The sequence below is a fragment of the Mus caroli genome, chromosome 6 (genome assembly GCF_900094665.2).
Source record: "Mus caroli chromosome 6, CAROLI_EIJ_v1.1, whole genome shotgun sequence".
NCBI lineage: Eukaryota > Metazoa > Chordata > Mammalia > Rodentia > Muridae > Mus > Mus caroli.
In genome coordinates this window covers 126,372,113-126,395,822 of record NC_034575.1, presented here as the reverse complement: position 1 = coordinate 126,395,822, position 23,710 = coordinate 126,372,113, and the positions used below count along the sequence as shown (strand labels likewise).

At 39.0% G+C, this 23,710-nt stretch overlaps 1 protein-coding gene across 1 annotated transcript in view; it reads left to right on the top strand.

Moving 5' to 3' along the window:
* Positions 1 to 13,068, top strand: part of Olr1 (oxidized low density lipoprotein receptor 1) — a 19,633-nt gene extending 6,565 nt beyond the window's left edge. Inside the window, exons 3-8 of the mRNA XM_021164194.1 lie at positions 726 to 971; positions 4,174 to 4,311; positions 7,448 to 7,585; positions 11,762 to 11,898; positions 12,532 to 12,647; positions 12,924 to 13,068. Of these exons, the coding sequence (XP_021019853.1) occupies positions 726 to 971; positions 4,174 to 4,311; positions 7,448 to 7,585; positions 11,762 to 11,898; positions 12,532 to 12,647; positions 12,924 to 13,068 (920 nt within the window). The remainder of the gene's footprint in view (positions 1 to 725; positions 972 to 4,173; positions 4,312 to 7,447; positions 7,586 to 11,761; positions 11,899 to 12,531; positions 12,648 to 12,923) is intronic.
* The last annotated feature ends 10,642 nt before the right edge of the window (positions 13,069 to 23,710 follow it).

Genomic DNA, 23,710 nt, shown 5'->3' with positions numbered 1-23,710 from the left:
TGCATAGTCTCACAAGAGACAGCTATCTTTGGGTCCTTTCAGCAAAATCTTGCTAGTGTATGCAATGGTTTTTCTTTTTAAGCCCATTGACTACTCAATGCTGGCTGTATGTATCTGGTATAGGGCCCTCTGCTGGAGCATAGGTAATCTCACAAGGGACACATCCATAAAGAAAACTGACTCTCCTTTTCCAGGATCCATCAATTGCCAATAGCTCCTCAACTAGAGGTGAGAGTTCATGAATGAATGCTCATCCATTGTCTTTACCTTATTATTTTCAAGCTAAATATAGCCTGTGTACTCTGCATGCTGACCAAGTCCTCTGCCACAGAGGGACATCACAACTCCTCATCCCTCTGCCAGGGCTACATCTCCACCCCTCCCTCCATGCCACTAAGTGACATCTCCATCCCTCACCACTCTGCCTCTAGGCTATACTATCATCTCTCAAGAAAACACAGAAGCATGGCACTTTCTATTCAGAAACATCTGCATGATCACTGGTAAAATTGTAATTTTGAAAAATACAGTTGAATAACATATGAGCCCATAAATTGTCAATAAACATGGGCCATTTCCCAGAAGTCAATGAAGTGCATTTAGTCCTCCATCATTTTCTGTCAACACTGATCTGTGGTCAAGATAGATTGTTTGAGTTGGTGTCTTTATTTTCTGGGCATCCAGGGGCAGCAGGCTAGAATGACTCTTAATTCTCTCTGGTTTAGTACGCCAGGTATCTGACCTCTTAAAAGAATACCAAGTGAACCTTACTGAGCAGGATCATATCCTGGAAGGGCAGATGTTAGCCCAGCAGAAGGCAGAAAACGCTTCACAGGAATCAAGGAAGGAACTGAAAGGAAAGATAGACACCCTCACCCAGAAGCTGAATGAGAAATCCAAAGAGCAGGAGGAGCTTCTACAGAAGAATCAGAACCTCCAAGAAGCCCTGCAAAGAGCTGCAGACTCTTCAGGTACAGGGGAGGACTGGTGGGTGTTTAGCCCAGTCTTAATTAGGTTTAACAAAACCAGCACACTCCACATATACAAAATATTCAGAGTGCCCTACACAAGCTCTCTGTTAGTGCCATTTCTATTCTAGCCCATGGGAAGCATAGTAATTATCAGAATTGTTCAAGCTCTCCTTCTCATGGCCGTAAGGTTTTCTTCCTTATTTCAAATTCTAGCTTTGAAGTTTGGGTTGAAGCGCTGTCCTGTCCCATTGTCACTTCTTGCCACAGATATGATATTGTATCCTTCCAAATGCAACTTATTTACTAGCCTCTATCCCCTTGGGCGGGGGTGGGGTGGGGGGGTGGTCTTCATGTCAATGCAGTTAGCTTCATTCTGACCCTGTTTCCTAAATGGGCACTACATCTGTCTAAGTACAAGCAGTGGAAGTCAGCTGACTGAAGACTTAGGTAGATACTTTAGGTTAAACAAAAATAAGAGGTCTGGAAAGTGGGTGCATATAGAAATGGTTTCATTTGTCTAAAGGGATTAAGAATGTAGGGAGCAGAGAAAGACTAGATTGTGCTGACAACCTTTGTTCTATTAGAGATTGTTACTACATTTCTGCAATATTGATCTTTTCTGCAGTGGAATCAATGAGTTATGTGCTTCTAAGTACAGAGTTAGGTATGACGGAGTCTCTTTTACTACCATGTTCACTCCCACTAAGTGCTCAAATGAGGGCTCTATTCTCAGGATTAGCTATTAAGTGCCAGTCAAAAGCAAATTTGTCCAATTTCTTGCTTATGTGGCTAACAGTTTAAATGTGCAGTTTCTTTTAATACATATATAATAATGATATAGGTGGCCATTGTATAGGCAAAAATATTAAGAGCAGCATAGTTATCAATGATGATAATTTGATGTACAGTTACTCAGTTTTCAAGTCTTGACAGGTCCTGAATGGTGATGCAAGCCTTTAATCATAACTGAGGCGACAGAAGCAGGCAGATCTCTGAGTCCAAAGCCAGTGTGGTCTACATGGGGTCATCTAGTCAGGGCTACATAGAGAACATACATAAATAAATAAATAAATAAATAAATAAATAAATAAATAAATAAATAAATATTTTCTGTATGAATAGGGTAATTTCAATTTGCAAAAGTAAACAGAATTTTTCAGATAAAATTGACTTTGACTAGTATTAAACATATATTTAAATTCACTGGGGAGGAACTTTTCAATAAATTAAAAGGACCCAACACTTCAAATCAATTGTTAAGGGAAGGAAGCTTAAATATCAAAGATGGGTGTGTTCATATACACAGGCAGCCAAAATACAAACTAGTGGTTTGTTTCACAGATGTAGTAGTAAAACAGTTTATATTTGTCATCTGTAGATTGTGTGAGATTCAATCTTTGCTAGGGCCATGAGGAACCCTTTCTCAGAGATGCCAGAGATGAACTGTAGATCAGACATGGAATGCACATGTCTCTTTCTGGCAGATATAGTAGGTCTTGTTTTCCATTCCTTCTGATGCTAAATATAGCCAATTACTACACACCACAGATGAAAGCTTTGATCATGTGGCTTCAAAACACTCTCATACAAATATCATAATACTGAAATAGCATGTGTAAATATGAAGCTAATTTTCTCAAATTTGAGGAAGGTTTTATCTATCCTACTAACACATCTCATATGATTTACTTGGAAGCTGAGGTGATGTAGGACTTCCAAAGGAATAGATTTTCATAATTAGCATTTAAATTAGCGATTCTTCTCAATCTTTATCTCTACAAATAGCTTGATGAAAATGGTTGTAGGCTGCCAGATCCTGAACCTCTAACAAGTCTAGAGCCCATAGACTACTTCCTCAATTAGTTCATCCACAAAGACATTTGAGAGGAAGTGTGCTCAGTGACTGTATTAGGTTCTGAAGAGGGACAGAAGCAACAGGATGGCTATGTATTTAAAGGACATTTATTGGGCTGGTTTACATAGTATGTCTGGAGTGTCCAAAAATGTTTATCTTGCACTGGATGGGTGGAGATCTATTTGGCAGTTGATCAACTAGAGAGCTTGGTTGTCTTAGCAACATCAATGTCGTCTGGCACAGAAGATCTGGGATATCTCTGAAGAACTACTGATCTTCAGTCTATTTTCGAAGCCAGAAGAAGGTAATTCTAATATCAGTAAAGGAATACAGCCATGGGATTGATAAACTTGCCTGCAGAGTGAATATTCCTTAGCACACAGCAAAATCTCCTTTTCCCTCCTTGCCTCTGTGTGGACACAGGAAGGGGATGCCCACATTTAGTTCTTCCCACTTCAGCCATCACAGGCATGTCCCGCAGCCTGGCCTTTATTCCATTGCAGATCTAAATAAGTTGATAACCTATGTTTATCAAAGACATCAAATACACACTCAACAGAAGGTTCATTTTCCTGACTTCTTGATCTGTCAAATGAATAAGATTGGTGAAGTTTATCTCTGAGTTTTACAACGATTAAATGAGTTCACATCTGCAAAGTACTTCCAACAGTTGTGCAATTGACAAATAATATTTGTATTCATTAACTTTTGTATGTAGTAGTAGGTATTGCTATAAGCTATATTATACTTTACATACATACACACACACACACAAAGAAATGTAGTTGATTTTAACACAGTATATACAGGCATGCCTTTCTCACGTTGTCATAATATAGGCACATGTCTAGACCATTTCTTTAGTCAAAACAAAAGAAAACAAAACAAGACAAAACACAAAAAACAAAAAACAAAAAACAACAACAAAAAAAAACCCAACCCTGATTTGTTTACATTTACTAGGATGGGGCTAGGCAAATTAGAAGGAAAGTTCACATTTAGTTTCTGCTTTCATTATTCTAGAAAGAAACTTCCTACCTTAACGCTTAGGTACAAGTTTTCATTTTCTGTAGTTTTGTATGATATTCTTTCAGTTATTTTAGATAGACTCTCATTCTGTACCTGAGGTTGGCCTGGAAATTATTATTTACACCAGATTGGCCTTGAACTCATGGACATCCTCCTGCCTTCGTCTCTTGAGTGCTGAGATGGCAGGCAAGAGCTAAAATATTAGGCTTACATTTCTCTTTCTGGTGAAGCTTGCTTCTCTAAAATTGCTACAATGAAAATTGAACTTTGTAACTTAACTCTTCTTAAGCATGTTTCCCCACTTTGCTCACACTGTAGAGGAGTCCCAGAGAGAACTCAAGGGAAAGATAGACACCATCACCCGGAAGCTGAACGAGAAATCCAAAGAGCAGGAAGAGCTTCTGCAGATGATTCAGAACCTCCAAGAAGCCCTGCAGAGAGCTGCAAACTCTTCAGGTACAGGGGAGGACTGGTGGGTGTTCAGCCCAGGCTCAATTAGGTTTAACAAATCCACCACACCACACATATGTCAAGCATTCAGAGTGCCATACACAGTCTCTCTTGAGTGCCTTTTTCACCCTAACCCATGGGAGGCCTGCTAATCATTGGAATTGTGGGGGCTTTGCTTCTCGTGGGCATAAAGTTTTCTTCCTCCTTTCTTTCAAATTCTAGCTTTGAGGTTTGGGCTGAAGCACTGTCCTGTCCCATTGTCACCTCTTGCCACAGATATGTTATTGTATCCTTCCAAAAGCATCTTAGTCACTTGCCTCCCTTTCCTTGGGGCCTTCGTGTCATTGCAGTTCTTTAACTCAGCTCCTGTGTTAGCTTCATTCTGAACCTGTTTCCTAAATGGGTACTACATCTGTCTAAGTACAAAGTGGAGGTCAGCTCCCTTTGTAAGAAGTGCTTAAATGAAGGCTCCATTCTCAGGATTGACAGTTAAGTGTCGGACAAAAGCAAATTTCTTCAACGTCTTGTTTATGTTGCTAACAGTTTAATGTACAGTATATTTGAATACAGATTATATAATAATTATATTATATAATTATAATATTATTATATATTATATAATATTTATATATTATATAATTATAATTATATTATTAATATATATATTAATAATATAATATATATAAATATCATAAAATAAAAATACCCCTTCAAAATATATACAAAAATATTGAGAGTAGGATAGAGTTATCAATAATGAAGATGAGTGGTCTGATGTAAAATTTCTCAGTTTATAAATCTTTTTGGGCTAAGTATGGCTGAACACACCTTTAATCCTAAGAGGAGAGACAGAAGCAGGCAGATGTCTGAGTGCAAAGCCAGCCTTGTTTACACAGCAAGTTCTATCCAATGCAACAAGGAGAAAAAGAACAGAGAGACAGGAGAGAGAGAAGGAGGGGAAGAGGGAGGGAGGGAGGGAGGGAGGGAGGGGGCTTTCAATATAAAAGGAGTAATTTAGATTTAGAAAACTAAACAGAAAGTTTTAGATAAATTGACCTTTGAATAGTGTCAAGCATATATTTAATTTCAAGAAGAGAGAAACTTTTTAATAAATCAAGGGGACTCAACCCTTCAAACCAGTTTTTAAGGGAAGGAGGCTTAAATATCAAGGATGGGGGTGTTTACATGCAGAGACAACCAAAATCCCAACCAATGGTTTGTTTCCCAGATGCAGCAGTGAAACAGTTTACATTTATCAGCTGTAGATTGTGTGGGAGTCAATCTGTGTCAGGACCATGAAGAACCCTCTCTTAGAGATGTCAGAGATGAACTGTAGATCAGACACAGAACTCACATGATTCTTTCTGGCAGATATTCTAGGTTTTGTGTTCCATTCCTTCTAATGCTAGATATAGCCAATTAGTAGAAACACCAGATGCACTCTGATCACATGGCTCCAGAAAAAGTCTAATAAAAATATCATAATACTAAAATCCCATGTAGAAAAAAAATGCAGCTAGTTTTCTCAAATTTGAGGGAGTTTTAGCTGTCCTACTAACAGATCTGGTATAATTTACTTAGAAATGAAGGAGATTCAAGGTCATCAGAAGTATAGTGTTTATACTCAGCATCAGAACTGGTGCTCCTTCTAATCTTTTCCTATGAAAATAGTCTGATGATAATGGCAGGTTCCCTGTAGGCCCCCAAATCATGAGTGTCAAGCATGTCCTGAATCTACGTGTCTAGATCCCACAGAGGGGTATTTCCTCAATTAGTTCGCCCTCAAGGCCATTTGAGAGGAAGTGTGCTGTAGTGAACGTAATAGGATCTAAAGAGGAACAGAAGCAGCAGGAGGACTATGTATCAAAAGGGGTTTTACTTTAGTGGTTTACGTAATATGTCTGGAGCCCCCAACAAGGGAAATCTCACACTGGATGGGTGGAGAATTTGGCAGTTGAATAGTTGTTAAGGCTGGGAGTCTCACGAGTCATTACCTGGCACTGAAAATCTGAAATATCTCTGAAGAACTACTTATCTTCAGTCTATTTTAGAGATCAGACGAAACTGATTCTAATATCAGTAAAGGACTGCAGCCATAGGGTTGATAAACTTGCCTGCAGAGTGAATATTTATTAGCACAGAGCAAAATTCCAATATTTTTTGTCTTTGTGTTGACACAGGAAGGGGATGTCCATATTTAGAGGAGGGTTTCTCATGTCAGATAATCTCACTGTGAAACTGTCTCACAGGCATGACCAGCAGCCTGGCTTTTAGCCCATTCCAGATCCAAATAAGTAGACATCAAAGGTTTATCAAAAGACATTACATACTCACTCAACCACTCAGCATTAGGTTCAAACTCCTGACGTCTTGATCTGTCAAGTGAAGAAGATGATTGGTGGGAGTTTATCTCTTGAGTTTTGAAATGATTAAATGAGCTCAGATATGCAAAGTACTTCCAACAGTTTGTGCAATTGGCAAATAACAGTTTGTGTTCGTTAAATTTTATACGTACTAGTTGGTATTGATATAAGCTATATTATACTTCACACACACACACACACACAAAGAAATGTAGTTGATTTTAATACAGTACAGAGAGGCATGCCTTTCTCACTTTGCCATAATATAAGCAAGATGTCTAGACCAATTCTTTGGTCCAAAAACCTGATTTGTTTATCTCTATATACTATAATGGATCTAGACAAATTATGAGGGAAGTTCACATTCTGCTTTACATTTCTGTATGCCCTTTCTACTTTAGTTTCTGCTTTCATTATTCCAGAATCGTCCTACTTTATCATTGATGTACATGACTTCATTTTCTTTAGGTTCGTTTGACTTTTTGGGGGCGTGTTTTGCTTTGTTTGTTTGTTTGTTTTAAATAGATTCTCATTCTGTAGCCCAGGTTAACCTGGCAGTCATCATTTAGATCAGATTGGTCTCCAACTCATGGAAATCCTCTGTCCTTAGTCTTTTTGGTGCTGAGATTATAGGTAAGAGCTACCATCTTAGGCTTACGTTTGTCTTCCTGATGAAGCTTGCTTCTCTAAAATTATCGGGTATATTTGTGCTACAGTGAAAACTAAAATGTTAACGTAACTCTTCTTAAGTACTTTTTCCCACTTTGCTCACACTGTAGAGGAGTCCCAGAGAGAACTCAAGGGAAAGATAGACACCCTCACCCGGAAGCTAAACGAGAAATCCAAAGAGCAGGAGGAGCTTCTACAGAAAAATCAGAACCTCCAAGAAGCCCTGCAAAGAGCTGCAAACTTTTCAGGTACAGGGGAGGACTGGTGGGTGTTTGGCCCAGTCTTAGTTAGGTTTAACAAAACCAGCACACTCCACATATACAAAATATTCAGAGTGCCCTACACAAGCTCTCTGTTAGTGCCATTTCTATTCTAGCCCATGGGAAGCATAGTAATTATCAGAATTGTTCAAGCTCTCCTTCTCATGGGCATAAGGTTTTCTTCCTTCTTTCAAATTCTAGCTTTGAGGTTTGGGCTGAAGCACTGTCCTGTCCCATTGTCACTTCTTGCCACAGATATGTTATTGTATCCTTCCAAATGCAACTTAGTCACTAGCCTCCCTTTCCTTGGGGGGGGGGGTCTTCATGTGAATGCAGCTCTTTAGCCCAGGTCCGTGTTAGCTTCATTCTGACCCTGTTTCTTAAATGGGTACTACATACATCTGTGTAAGTATAACAGTGGAGGTCAGCCCACTGAAGACTTAGGTGGATACTACAGACTGAAGAAAAGCACAAGGTCTGGAAAGTAGTTTTATATAGGAGTTGAGATAGTTTCATCTGTCTAAAGGGATTAAGAATCTAGGGAGCAGAGAAAGACTAGATTGTGCTGACAACCTTTGTTCTATTAGAGATTGTTACTACACTTTTCCAACATTGATCTTTTCTGCAATGAAAACAATGAAGTATGTGTTTCTAAGTATAGAGTTAGGTGTGACGGAGTCTCTTTTATTACCATGTCCATTCCCACTAAGTGCTCAAATGAGGGCTCTATTCTCAGGATTAGCTATTAAGTGCCAGTCAAAAGCAAATTTATCCAATGTCTTGCTTATGTGGCTAACAGTTTAAATGTGCAGTTTCTTTTAATACATATATAATAATGATATAGGTGGCCATTCCTTCACTGTATAGAAAAAAATATTAACAGCAGGATAGAGTTTAACAGTAACAATGATGAGTGGTTAGATATTAAGTTACTTAGTTTATAAGTCTTTTCAGGCAGGCAGGTAGGTCTCTGAGTGCAAGGCCAACCTGGTCTACACAGCAAGTTTCAGGCATAGCTGCAGGAAGAGATTCATTGTATGTATAAATAAATAAATAAATAAATAAATAAATAAATAAATAAATAAATTTTTGTATAAATGTGGTAATTCAAATTTGCAAAACTAAACACTGAGGTTTAGACAAATAGACCTTCAACTGGTGTGGAACATATATTTAATTTCTCTAGGGAGGAAATTTTCAATAAGTTAAAGGAATCCAACACTTCAAACCAATTTTTAAGAAATGGATTCTTAAATATCAACGACGGGAGTGTTTTCTTATGCAGGCAGCCAAAATCCCAACCAGTGGTTTGTAGTAGTAAAACAGTTTACATTTATCACCTGAAAATTTTCTTGGGATTCATCTGTGTCAGGTTCATGAAAAGCCCTCTCTCAGAGATGCCAGAAATGAACAACAGATCAGACACAGAGCATATGTCTCCCTTTCTGGCAGATACATAGGTCTGGTTTTCCATCACTTTAAATGTTAGATATATCCACTTAGTCGCAATCCCAGATGCATGCTTTGATCATGTGGCCTCAAGAAAAAACACATCAAAATATCATAATACTGAAATCCCAGATGGAAAATGAGGCTGATGTTCTCAAATTTCTGGAAGGTTTTACCTGTCCTACTAACAGATCTGGTATGATTTACACGGAAGCAAAGGAGATATAGGGTCTTCAAAGGAATAGATTTTTTTTCCCATCTAGCATTAGATTTGGTGGTTCTTCCTAATCTATATCTATGAAAATAGCTTGATGTAAATGGTCAGTTTTCTGTAGGCTTTTAAACCCTGAAAGAACATGTCTAGAGCCCAAAGAGGAATATTTCCTCAATTAGTTCATCCACAAAGACATTTGAGAGGAAGTGTCCTACAGTGGATATATCAGGTTCTGAAGAGGAACAGAAGCAATGGAATGACTGCATATTTAAAGGGCACTTAGTAAATTGGTTTACATAATGTCTGGAGAATTCAACGATGGTTATGTTATACTAGATGGGTGGAGAATTTGGCAGTTGATGACTAGAGAGCTAGGTTGTCTCACTTGCCATTGTCTAGCACTGAGGTTCTGGAATATCCTCAAAGAGCTACCGATCTTCCGTCTATTTTGGAAGCCAGAAGACGTTGATTCTAATCTCAGGGGAGGAATGCCACCATGGGGTAGATAAAGTTCCCTGCAGAGTAGTGTTCACTAGCAGAAGGCAAAATTCTTTTCTCCCTCCTTGTCTCTGTGTTGACACAGGAAGGAGATGCCCACATTTAGCTCTCCCCACTTCAGATAATCAAGAAAATCTCTCAGGGGCATGTCCAGCAGCCTGTAATTTAGTCCTTTCCAGATTCAGATAAGTTGGCAACCAAGGTTTATCAACAGACATTAAATACATATGCAACATTAGGTGCAAATTTCTGACTTCTTGATCTGTCATATGAAGATGATTAGTGGAGTCTGCCTCTTGAGTTTCACAACGATTTAATGGGTTCACATAGGCAAAGTACCTCCAACACCTTCTGTGATATTTGTATACATTGATTTGTATCCATGTGTCCCTTAAACATTTCTTTCTGCTTTCATTATTCCAACATATTTCTACTTTATCATTTATGTACATATTTTTGTCTTTCTAGTTTTGTTTCTTTTTTATTGTTCGTTTTAGATAGATTCCCACTCCATAGCCCAGGTTGGCCTAGGACTCATTATTTAGATCAGATTGGCCTTGAACTCATGGAAATCCTCTTGACTTAGTCTTCTGAGTGCTGGGATTTCAGGCAAGAGCCACCACATTAGGCCTACATTTGTCTTTCTGATGAACCTTACATGTATAAAATTATCAGATGACTTTTTTCCACAACCAAAATTTACAATACAATGTAACTCTCCTTAAGGACTTTCTCCCTGCTTTTGTCACACTGTAGGGCAAAAGGCAATTCCTTGTGTGTCACCATCACAACTGGGTTGGGGATGGCTGTGCTGATGGTCTGGGAGTTCTCAGCACATAGATATGGATACTTTTACCTACTGCCTTCTCCCAGATTGGATTTGCTGGATTCCTTATGCAATTCTTCTGCTAGGAACTTCTTAGTTCCTGAAATCTCACTGAAATTAAGTCTTCATTTTATATCAATACAACATTCTCCCTAAAATAAACTTGTCCAAAAGAATGGGAGCCACTGTGCAGAGATAAATTTTCTAGCATACACATTTGAGGAAGGAAAAAGAAGCAGATAAAATTAACTGTAATGACATAGGTTTCTTAACCAAATCATCTGAAATATTAATTTAACATAAACCAGTGTGATGTTCTCAATGGGCTACTCTGCATGGTTCTGTCTAGCTCTCAAAGTCACATGTGTGCTTTAAATGCAAGCACAGTGTCTGCAAAGGTTTCACAGGTTTCACAAACTACACTGGGGACTATATCAGATAGCATAGGGATAAGAGAATGAGATAAAGTAGTGAAAACTAATTAGGTTCCTCAGAGAAATGGAGCTTTTAAATGCATATCTGACTTTGTAATAATAGAATTGCCAGTGAATATACATTTCCTTAACTCTCCTTTTCAACATTTCTAATATAACTTTAAAAAAAATCAAATTCCAAACTCATATACTAATCTATGTCTTCAAAAATGGTAGATGAAATGCTAAATGGACAGTCAGCTTAGATTATTAAAATCAGAATGCCTTATCTCTTTTTATTCGAAAGCATATATAGTTGAAGAATACACAAACACACACACACACACACATAAAGGGAAGGAAGAGGAACTGTGAGAGTGAAAATATAATGTATGAAAACCCTCTATTTTCAATAAAAGAAGAAAATATATAAAGGGAAATAAAAGTTGGAAAGATGACTCAGTGACTAAGAGTACTGTCTGCTCTTCCAGAGAACTTAGATAGGGCAGCTACACAGCAGCTCATCATGTCAACAGTCCACTTCCAATAGAACTGGCGTTAGCTTCTGGCCTCTGAGAGCACTGTGTGCATATGGTGCATATAGATATAGCTTAGATACAGGTACAGATACACATGCACATACATCTATATGGGACGTAAAGACTCTGGCCATTCTGGTGTCTATAGAATCTGGGTTTTCCTAAGGAAGGATTGAAGAAATGTTTTTACTCAGAACTCATCCATTCTATGTTAACATTTCCTAGGTCCTTGTCCACAAGACTGGCTCTGGCATAAAGAAAACTGTTACTTCTTCCATGGGCCCTTTAGCTGGGAAAAAAGCCAGCAGACCTGCCTATCTTTGGGTGGCCAGTTACTACAAATTAATGGTGCAGATGATCTGGTGAGTCATTTGGGGTGACAGCGATGGATTATGGTTGGTAAAAGAAAATGAAGGCTTAGGAATTTGGGGGAGTGTCTTATTCAGGTTTTGTTGGTGGTGGTGGTGCTGTTGTTTTGTTTTGTTTTCTGTGAATAAATGTCATGACTATGGCAACTCTTATAAAGGAAATCATTTATTTTGGGCTACCTAACAGTTCAGAGGACTAGTCCTTTGACAGCATGTGGAAAGCATGGCAGTACACAAACAGACATGATGCTGGAGAGGAATTGAGAGTTCGATGTCTGGATATGCAGACAGCAGGAAGAGAGTGACACAGGGCTTGGCTTGAGCTTCTCAAACCTCAAAGCCCACCCCCAGTGACACACTTCCTCCAACAGGGCACACATCCAATTATGCCACTCCCCGTGAGACTATGAGGGCTACTTTCATTCAAACCACCACAGGGAGGAACACTTGTTTGAGAGAGAAAATAGCTGTTTTATAAGAGGATTCCTTACTTGGTCTTGGGAATATAGGATGTGAAGTCTCTATAGACCATTGTAATCATTTTCATTAAACCACCAAGGCATGTTGAAAATCTTTTTGCTATTTAGTTTGATGAATCTGAAACTCAAGAGTGCTGTCTTTCCACAGACATTCATCTTACAAGCAATTTCCCATACCACCTCCCCGTTCTGGATTGGATTGCATCGGAAGAAGCCTGACCAACCATGGCTATGGGTGAATGGAACTCCTTTGAATTTTCAATTGTAAGTCTACTACTCCTCTTGGTGGCCATTTTGAGTGTTCTATTCCTGTCTGGACCTGCTTTAAAGTCCCTGTCATTGTCCACCTATGTCCTCTTCTTGTCAGAATGAAGAGTGGGAAATACACTAAAAGACAAGAGGGTTTGTCATCTGCCCCTTCTTCATACCTTGCTGGCATTTTCTTTCACAGTTCTGCTGATTTAAAGCTTTGAGACAGGGTTGATTTCTATCATAAAGATGATATATGTCCTGTTTTATTTTTTTTCTATCTACCTGCAGCTTTAAGACCAGGGGCATTTCTTTACAGCTATATTCATCGGGCAACTGTGCATACCTTCAAGACGGAGTTGTGTTCGCTGAAAACTGCATTTTAACTGCATTCAGCATATGTCAGAAGAAGACAAAGCTATTGCAAATTCAGTGAATCTAAAGATTCTGGAGAAGACCGTGACAAGACTTTTGACTATCGCTCTGAAATTTAAGCTATTCTTTATTACCTGCATGTAAAGCATGTTGGCCTTGACAGCTATCAGTTACCTGATAGCTACAGTTCACCTCAACAAAGAAAAGGACCAGAAGCAAACACTGGTGGATCCAGATGTTTGAAATCTTTGTATCAAAACGTGTGAGTTCAATTGTTTATCCATATACACTGGCCTTGCCCCCTCCAAAGCCTCCCAACCAACCTGCAATCCTTCTTCCCCTTCGTGTTTTAAATGATGCCTCCTGCCTGACCTGGCAATGCTTTATACTCAGTCTCCTCTACCTCAGTATGCCTTCTGTTGCTGCATGAAAGACAGAATGTAGAAATCCTCCTCAAGTGCAGGCAGAGGGCTCAAAGGCAAAGCTTGTCCAAGAAATAACATGCAAAGAAACAGAACTGGAAAAACTACACTGCAAGCAGGAACTCGTGATCTCTAAAAAGCCATGGCTTGATCTTTATGACAGGAGTCCATCTCCAGACTGCACTGTTTACACACATATTTTTCATTTTACTTTTATTGTAAGTTTATGGATAGTTTGCCTACTTGGATCTCTGTGTACCACATGAGTGCCTGGTGCCACTGAAGATCAGAAGAGGGCATCAGATTCTCTGGAACTGGAATTGCAGATGGTTGTAAGCTGCTATGTAGATGTGAAGAATTGAATTCATGTCCTCTGGAAGAACAGCCAGTACTCTTAGCCATGAGCTATCTCTCAAGCTCTTGTGATCAATTCTTGTATCAGTTATTTCTCCATTTTTGCTCTACCAAAGAACAGTGTTATAACTTTAAAACAGTAAGTATTTTCATTATTCTAGGGGTAATATAGCATATATATATATATATATATATATATATATATATACAGACAGACAGACACACACATGTGTGTGTGTGTATGCTACATACATCCTTGAGAAGATGAGACAGTTTGTGTGAAATGAGTTTATCATAATTGTAATAATCCAAATTTATAAATAAAGTCCATGCTTACCTGTAGTGGTCATATTACCACAGCCAAGATGATGAACATACCAGTCACTTCAGCCCCATTCCAAAGCCTCCTCCCTAGAACAAACACCAATCTGCTTTCAGTTCGCATTTTATAGAGCTTATCATTTTGGTTTTAAGACAGAATCTCATTATATAGTTCTGGCTGGCCTGGAACTCACTACACAGAGCAGGTTGGCTTCCACCTTCTAGAGCTCCTCCTGCCGGACTCCCAAGTCCTAAGACTGAAGGAGTGTCCTGCCATGTATGACTCATACACCTTAATGTGAATGGAAAAGCATAACATGTCCAGGTTTTTTCAGTCCAGCTTCTTCTACTTGGTACTATTTTTGTTTTTTTGTATTCATACATCTCCACCTCAGTGTTTGTATCAGTTCATCATTCTTTTCAAATGTTGAGCATTCCCCTGTGGATCTAAAGTGTCATTGTTTATCTGTGTATTTGTTGATGTCATTTGGATTGTTTTTGTTTGGGGTCACCTACAAATAAAGCTGCTATGGATTTCCATGGACAAGGCTGATATCTTAGGTAAGCACCTACGAGTAAGATGCTTGGATCATTCAGTGTGGGAATACATGGTTGGCTATTTTAACCATTCCTGTTTGAAAACCTTAATTTTTTTTTTATTTTTGAAATCAATTTTTCTAAAAAATAGTCTATTTTACATCTCAACCCCAGTTTCCCTTCCACCTCTCCTCTCAACCTTCTCCCACCTTCTCTCCCTGACCCCATCCACCCCTCCTCCCTTTCTCTCCAGAAGAGGGGAGACCTCCCATGGAAGCCAACCAGCCTCGGCATCTCAAGTTACAGTAAGAATAGGTTTGTCTTCTCCTATGAAAATCTTAATTTTTAGATTTACCTATTATACATGCAGTACTTTGCTTGCACGTATGTATCGGTACCATGTACATTCATGGTACCAGAGAAAGTCAGGAGAGGCCATTGGATTTTCTGGGACTGGAATTACAGATGTTCTTGAGCAATCCTATAGACTCTGGGAACTGAACCCAGGTCCTCTGGAAAGGCAAGCAGTGCTCTTAACCCCTGAGCCATTTCTTCTGGCCTTTTAGCAATTTTTATTGATATATAACTGTGTATAATTGCACTTTTATTTCGAAGTTCTTAAGTGTCAAATAGTCTTGGATTTATTTTCATGTTATCACTGTCTGTACATTTTCTGTGATGAAATAACTGAGCACATACTTAGAGAATTTGGTTTTCTTAAATTTTAAATCTGAAGGATTTACATACTTGAGAATAAAAACAGCCAGATATGAAACAAGAGTGTTTGTTTGTTTGTTTGTTTGTTTGTTTGTTTGTTTTGGATTACAGCTCATCTTTTTTGTGGTTGGTTTTTTCTGTTGGTTTTTGAACAGAACATTCGTTTTTAAATTTTGATGAAGTCTGTTTTTATATTTCAGCCATTATTTCTAAGAACTCACTGCCTAATTCAACACTGTAAAACTTTTCTTATACCTTTTGGTCCTTAGAGGTTACAGCTTCGGGTTTTACCTTGAGGTCTAAGACTATTTCAGACACTTTGCAGGTTATGCATTGAAGCTCCTGGTTTTGCATGTGGACTTCCTATTGTTTCAACAACCTCACGGGGTTACTGATGCCCTTAAAAGCCCTTTACAGTTTCCACATGCTCTGTCCCACTGGCTTCTCTGTGTATTTTCCTACCATGACCACTGAACTATTTTGGATGCTACAGTTTAATAATAAACATTGAAATCAGGCAGTGATGATGCTTGAAGCATATTCTTATCCAAAGCTATTTCAGTTGATTTGTGCTGTGTTCAGTTTTGTGCCGGCTCATCAACTCCATAAAACCCCTTTTAGAATTTTGGTTTTAATCATATTGAATCTATAGATAAGTTTTGAGAGAGTTAAAACCTTTAAAATGCTAATTTATAGACATTCATGGTGGCACACATCTTTATCCCTGCACTCAGGAAGCAGAGGCAAATATTTATCTATGAGTTCAAAGCCAGCCAGGACTACATAGTGAGATCCTATCTCAAAATAAAAGAAAAGAATACTGATTCCCACACAAAGTACAATTATTCATGCATTCTTTGAACTTGCTGGAGAATGCTTTGTATTTTTCTGTGACATTATAGAGTGTCATGACATGTTACATACTTCCCAAGTTACTATAGATGGAATTATCACCTACAGCTTTGGTTTATAAGTAGTTTCTGTTAATGTACTAAAAAGCAATGGATTTCATACTAGTCTTGTAATGTGAGACCTTGGTAAAATCATTCCATTATTTTTGCAACTTTTCTTCCATAAGCTGTTGGATTTTCAGCAAAAGCAATCTATACATATTTAAATAAAAATGCTTCATGATTTCATGAATGTCTATATTTTGACCTTACCTTAGATTATTAAACCTTAAGTGTGATGTCAACTATACATTTTGCACAGGTGATTTTTGTCAATTTAAGAAGTTACTTCTTCGCTGGGCGTGGTGGCACATGCCCTTAGTCCCAGCACTCAGGAGGCAGAGGCAGGCAGATTTCTGAGTTCAAGGCCAGCCTGGTCTACAAAGAGAGTTCCAGGACAGCCAGGGTTTATATAGGGAAACCCTGTCTTTAAAAAAAAAAAAAAAAAGTTACTTCTTTTTTTTGCCTTTAATTTTTTATTAAATATTTTCTTCATTTACATTTCAAATGCTATCACCAAAGCCCCCATACCCTCCACCCACCCTGCTCCCTAACCCACCCACTCCTGCTTCCTGGCCCTGGCATTCCCTGTACTGGGGCACATGATTTTCACAAGACCAAGGGCCTCTCCTCCCATTGATGGCCGCCTAGGCCATCCTCTGCTACATATGCAACTAGAGACACAGTTCTGGGGAGTACTGGTTAGTTCATATTGTTGATCCTCCTATAGGGTTGCCGACCCCTTTAGCTCCTTGGATATTTTCTCTAGCTCCTTCTTTAGGGGCTGTGTGTTCCATCCACTGTTCCAACACATCCAGTCATGGATGTGTTCCATCACATCCATGACTGTGAGCATCCACTTCTGTATTTGCCAGGCACTGGCATAGCCTCACTAGAAACAGCCATATCAGGGTCCTGTCAGCAAAATCTTGTTGGCATATGCAATAGTGTCTGGGTTTGGTGGTTGTATATGGGATGGATCCCTGGGTGGGGCAGTCTCTGAATAGTTCTTTCTTCCATCTCAGCTCCGAACTTTGTCTTTGTAACTCCTTCCATGGGTATTTTGTTCCCCATTCTAGGAAGGAACCAAGTATCCAGGTACCAAAATTAAATCAAGATCAGATCAATGATCTAAACAGTCCCATATCCCCTAAAGAAATAGAAGCAGTCATTAATAGTCTCCCAACCAAATAAAAGCCCAGGACCAGATTGGTTTTTGTGCAGAGTTCTATCAGACCTTCAAAGAAGACCTAATTCCAATTCTCCTCAAACTATTCCACAAACTAGAAACAGAAGATAGCCTACCCAATTCATTCTATGAAGCCACAATTACTCTGATACCTAAACCACATAAAGACCCAACACAGCAAGAGAACTTCAGACCAATTTCCCTTTATATATCGATGCAAAAATACTCAATAAAATTCTCACTAACTGAATCCAAGAACACATCAAAGTAGGCTTCATTTCAGGGATGCAGGGATGGTTTAATATTCGGAAATCCATCAACGTAATCCACTATATATAAACAAACATAAAGACAAAAACCACATGATCACTCGTTAGATGCTGAGAAAGCATTTGACAAAATCCAACACCCATTCATGATAAAAGTATTGGAAAGATCAGGAATTTAAGACCCATACATAAACATAATAAAAGCAATATACTGCAAACCAGTAGCCAACATCAAACTAAATGGAGAGAAACTCGAAGCAATTCCACTAAAATCAGGGACTAGGCAAGGCTGCCCACTTTCTCCCTACCTATTCAATATAGTACTTGAAGTCCTAGCCAGAGCAATTAGACAACAAAATACCTCAAGGGGATACAAATTGGAAAGGAAGAAGTCAAAATACCACTGTTTGCAGATGATATAATGGTGTATATAAGTGACCCTAAAAATTATACCAGGGAACTCCTAAACCTGATAAACAGCTTCCGTGAAGTAGCTGGATATATAATTAACTCAAACAAATCAGTGGCCTTCCTTTACACAAAGAACTTACTTCTTAAACTCTTTTATATTAATGTGTCTTTCTGCATGTGTACACTAACATGCATGAGTGATTGTGTGTGTGTATCTGTGTGTGTATCTGTGTGTGTGTATGTGTATGTTAACATTTGTCTGTATGGGTATACACATGTTGTGTGGTAGCATGCCCAGCCTTTACCTGAGTGCTGTTGGTCTGAACTCTGGAAGTTATTTTCTGTGTTCTCCATTTTTATCTCTAGATAAACATTTTCATTATGGGGTATTTTTTCTAAAGGTCTTTGTTCTTTCTTTAACATGCATTATTTATTGTGTGCATGATATTGGTGAGTGTGTGTGTGCACCACAGTAAGCACAGCCAGAGGACAACTCCAGGGAGCTGTTTTTTTATTCCCATTATATGCTCCCAGAGATGGGACTCAGATCATCTGGCTTGGTGACAAGTGCCCTGATCTGCTAAGCCATCTCACTAGACCGGAATCTTCCTTTTTCTCTAGTGAAAGTCTGCTGGGGATGAATATTTATTACTCTTTTATGTTTGATACTATTATTCCACAGCCATTTGTGAAAGTCTTTTCCATGACTACAGACACCTAGATAAACAGCTTTGTCTTTCTGAACTTTAAGTATTTTGTTCTTAGTTCTCTTATTGCTAGCATGTGTGTGTCTGGGGTAGGAGTTTCTCCCCCATGTAGGTGCACATGGATGAAGACCTGAGGTTGATGCTGGGTATCTTCACTCACTTCCCTACCTTGTTCTTGCACATCGTTTCTCCCACTGAGCCTGGGACTTTGGCTTGGTCTAGACTGTGTGGCCAGAGAGCGCCAAGAATCATCTTGGTTCCATAGTCTTAAACTGGGCTTAAAGGCCTGTGACATCTGCTGGGGCTCAGACTCAGGTTCTCAGGCTTCCATAACAAACAGTCTACTCTCAAAGCCACCTCCCAGCCTTCAGTGCTTCAGTTTATGTGACATATAATTTACTATTCCCACCCACCCCCTTGAGACTACTTCTTTTATTGGGGAGATGACGAATAAACAAACAAACAAAAACCAAAAATCAAAACAAACAAACAACAACAAAAACAGGGTGCTAGAAATAAAAAGTCAGTTTGGATTCAAGCCCATCCAGACCGTGGTCACAGTTTTTAGGGAGATGCCACTGTGCACCAAGGAAGGGGGGCAGAGTGAGTTCAAGTCAAGAGGAAGAGTGGTAGCAGTGTCCATAGGATTTCAAGGTGTTCGCCTGATAGTGGTACTTCATTTTCCACTCACTGTGAAACTGCTGGACTAGAAGCTCCCTGTTACCCCCCTCCCTTTCTCCCTTACCCTCTCCTTTCTTCCTTCCCTTTATCTCCCTTTCCTTTCTCTTTCCTTCCCTACCTGGACTTTGCTCTGTATTGCTGATTCGCTACCGGCTCTGAACAGATCTCTCTGTCTTTGCCTGTGAATTCTTAGTATCTTTGTCTTTCCAGATGGCTCAGCTTAGGGAATTCTCCAGCATCCTCTTACCGTAGCTCCTGTTCTCTGGATGGCTTGGCCACATTCTAAACAGGCTAAGCTTGGACAAGCACAGAGCTTATTTTCTTTCCTTTCTGTCCTTTTTACTTTAGTTTTTGATTGTTTGCTCACAGCTTGATATCCACGGTTTGGAAAATGATTGCTTTGAGCATCATGACTATTTTTCATTTTAGGTGGAAAGCATGCATAATCTCCACTGCTCCATCCAGGCTTTAGGTAACAGTCCAAAGTCATTTTTTTTTTTTTTTGGAAGCTGGAGCACTAGCATTGAAGAAAGATGTATCCAGCTGAAAACATAAATAAACTGCAAAAAAGAAAAAAATAAACTGGAGTCTAAGACTGAAGGGTGAATTTCTTAGCTGTCTGCTGCAGTTGCTATTTCAAAGCTGATGGCAGAGCTGTCTTTTAGACCCATGCTGACGGCTTATGAGTCCTCACTCCTCTTCCCTGCAGCTCTCAGAGAGCCTGGTGCATTATTGCCTGAGCCTCTGTTCTGAAGCAGATTCCCTGATCTGGCCTCTCCTGGCTGCATCCGTTAGTTCATACACTGAATACTGATCCCAACCCTTGGCTATGCTCCTGCTCTTGGTATTATTTAAATCAGGTCTTAACTAGATACAGCTCTTTCCTGTGGCTCACTTATGCCCTGTGTGCTGAGACTATTCTTTTACATTTTTAAAGTGGAACTAAAAATACATATGCAGTGAAGTGTAAATGGCTTGTGAATTTTTAAACATTTATCTCAGTGTGGGGAGGTGAGGTTTTTTCATTTTGTTTTGTTTTGGTGATGTTCATTTTTTTCCCAGAGACAGTTTTCTGACTGCGGGTATAAATTTGCAGTTGTTTACATATGCATTCCTTGAATGTGAAATGAGCATGCTGGTTTCGTACATGGCTCTGAAGTCAGACTGAGTTCAAATTCAACTGCTGACTTTCTGAGTTATCCAGGGCAAGTTACTGACCACCGATTGTGCTTCTTTCATTTCTCCAGCTGAAACACAAGAATAACATCACTTGCTACCTCATAGCTATCTGAGAATCTATCATGTTTATGGAATATTTTTAGTGCTTAGAATTTGATGAGGTTGGAAAAAAAAGCTCAATTCTTTATAGTATTTATTTAATTATTTATTTATTGTCCTACAGAGATGTTCTTGCTTTCTTAGCAGATTCTAAAACTTTTATGCATAGTAAATGAATAGCCTAAAGATACCAACTGGGCTCAACTCTATGTGTGTTATTTAGGAGTCTTGTGTAGAAACACTGCACTCTGGAATGTACTATCTCGCACATAAAGAATGAGTGGCATCTCTTTTATTTTTCATCATAGAAGTTTATGGTGGGGCATCATAAGGCTCCGCAAGACATTTGGCTCAATAGAGGAACAGACAATCTACACCTGCACACATTTCCAAAGACTGGTTTTCCTCAGAGAACTTCATCCAGTGTGACTCTGGCTGGTAACGTGAACCAAGCAGATAATTTCCTGAACCTAATGCTCATGTATTTTCATAACTCATAAAGTAAATTGAATAGATTAAAAATATCTCATTTTGAAGCTATCCTTGATCTCTCAGACTGAGACTGAATGATTGCTATGAGTTTCAGGACAGCCTAGGCAACCTAGTGAATTCTAGGCCAACCTGGATTACAGAATCAGACTCTGTCTCAACAAAGATACATGAAAATAATGTATCTAATATTTATATTTTAATGTCAAAGCGACTCTAAATTATTTTAAATTTATACTTATTTTGTGTATGCTTTTACTTCTGTCTGGGCACATGTGCTGTGGCATGCATGGTGATCTGAGGACAAATTATTGGAGTTAGTACTCTTCTTCCAGCCTGGGGTCAAACTCAGGTCATCAGACTAGAGCCATGGAGCCACTCCTCAAAGTCACTATCTTTGTACCTGAACCTACTTTGTAAATCATCTCAAACCCTATCCCTCCACATCGGCTTCTTCCATGAAGGGCAAAGCATTAATCTGTAGATGATGTCGTCAACCAGAAAGCTGACAGAGCCCCAGTTTCCTGTGAGAAAATAGGAATGAGGGTTTGACTTGAAAGGAATGATGTGGTTGTGTTATCACTTGAGTTGTGTGTGGACTTGGAGCAATCTGGGCTTTTATGGTTATTAAACTGGCCTTTGGTTACAGCATATTGAAACTTAATGGTCTGTGTTATGGTTCAGCCAACAGCCACATGCCTCAGCTCTTCTTTAGTTGCCTAACTTCATTATGAGCACACCCGGCAGTTCATTTATAATTTAACTTTTACAGAATAAGCAAATCAATTGCACTATGAATAATTTAAGCCCAATAAAACATCTCATAGCACTGGCAACAGAGATCCAGCTCAATATATTCATAAATGAATGTCAAATCATCTGGTTTTGCTAAGCTGTTTGTAAAAGCTAAGATCGCTTGTAAAGCACTATGTCACCTGGTATCAATTTCAAAGTTAAGTAATTTTTTATGAGTGTAATCCCACCTAATAAACAATCTTTTAGAAATAATACAGAATGCCTAACTTGTGATTTAAAACCCCGTCTAGAGCAGAGGGACATACCTGCAATGTCTAAATTCAGGAGGATGAAGCACAGAATTGCTGCATGTTCAAGGTCAGACTGTTTTTAGGCCAGTCTGAGTGTCCTGGATAGCTTTAACTGTCAACTTGACAGAACCCAAAACTATTTGGGAAGAAAATCTTTACTGAGGAATTGCTAGGTCAGATTGGCCTCACAAAGAGTCTTGGTAATTGATGTAGGAGACCCCAGTCTGCAGTAGGCAGTACCAACCCTAGGCAGGGTTTCCTGACTGCACAAGCTTGTAAGTAAACAAGCTGGCAGCAAGATGCATTTGTTTCTCTCTGCCTTTGACTATAGCTGTGATGTGACCAGCTGCCCATGTTCCCACCTTAGCTCCCAGTCAGTGATGGCCAGCAGCATGAAACTACAAGCCTAGTGAACCCTTTCTTCCCCCAAGTCACCCTAACAGCAACAAAACTAAAACTAGAATACTGGGCTACTGTGTAAGACCCCGTTTTGGCCACAACAATGGAAATAGCCTTTGGGATGCAGAGGCAGGTGAAAATCTACGAGTTTGAGTCTGTCCTTGTCTACACGGTGACTTCTAAGCCAGCTAAGGCAACATAGTGAGAACATGTCTGCAGGAAACAAACTAAAACTAAAATGAACCAACAAACAACATACTTCAGTAACTTAGATGACAAAGTAATTGTATTAAGTATTTTTGCTCTTCCATTATTTTAACAAGCCTTGACAAAATGATGTGGATTATATTCTTTCAAATTTTTTTGTTCATCTCTATACATCCATTCACTCACTGATTGCTTAATGGGAGTTCATTCTAAAGAGGATTTTTCTGTAGCAGGGACAGCATGGACAGCAGAGAAAACACGCAGAGACCATTCCCATGATGCTCAGAGTCTGCATTTAGAAAGAAAAAGAATTTAAAACAAGCACATCTACATAATTGTATTAATTTAACACGGGGAAGTCGTTACTTTATATACTTGGAATTGGTAATAAGACAACTATAGACATGTTTCTATCAATGTGGAAAGTTGTACATTGGTAGTCAACTTTAAGAATTAGAAACAAAATGGGCATACATGGCTATGACTAAGCCACACAAGCCCGAAAGGAGTGGTGGTAACCAACTTCTAAAAACCATGGCTGTCAAAGATGTAACAGCAACCTTTAGCAGCGTTTTCACCCTCATTCAGGTCCTGCCTGCTTAAATTCTGCAACTTGACTCCTACGCTGATAGACAGGATTTACTGCCTAATTTGCCTTGAAATATCTAAGTCAAGACTGTAGGTGGCGCTATCACTTTGATTATTTGCTGTGTGGTTTTTGCTAAA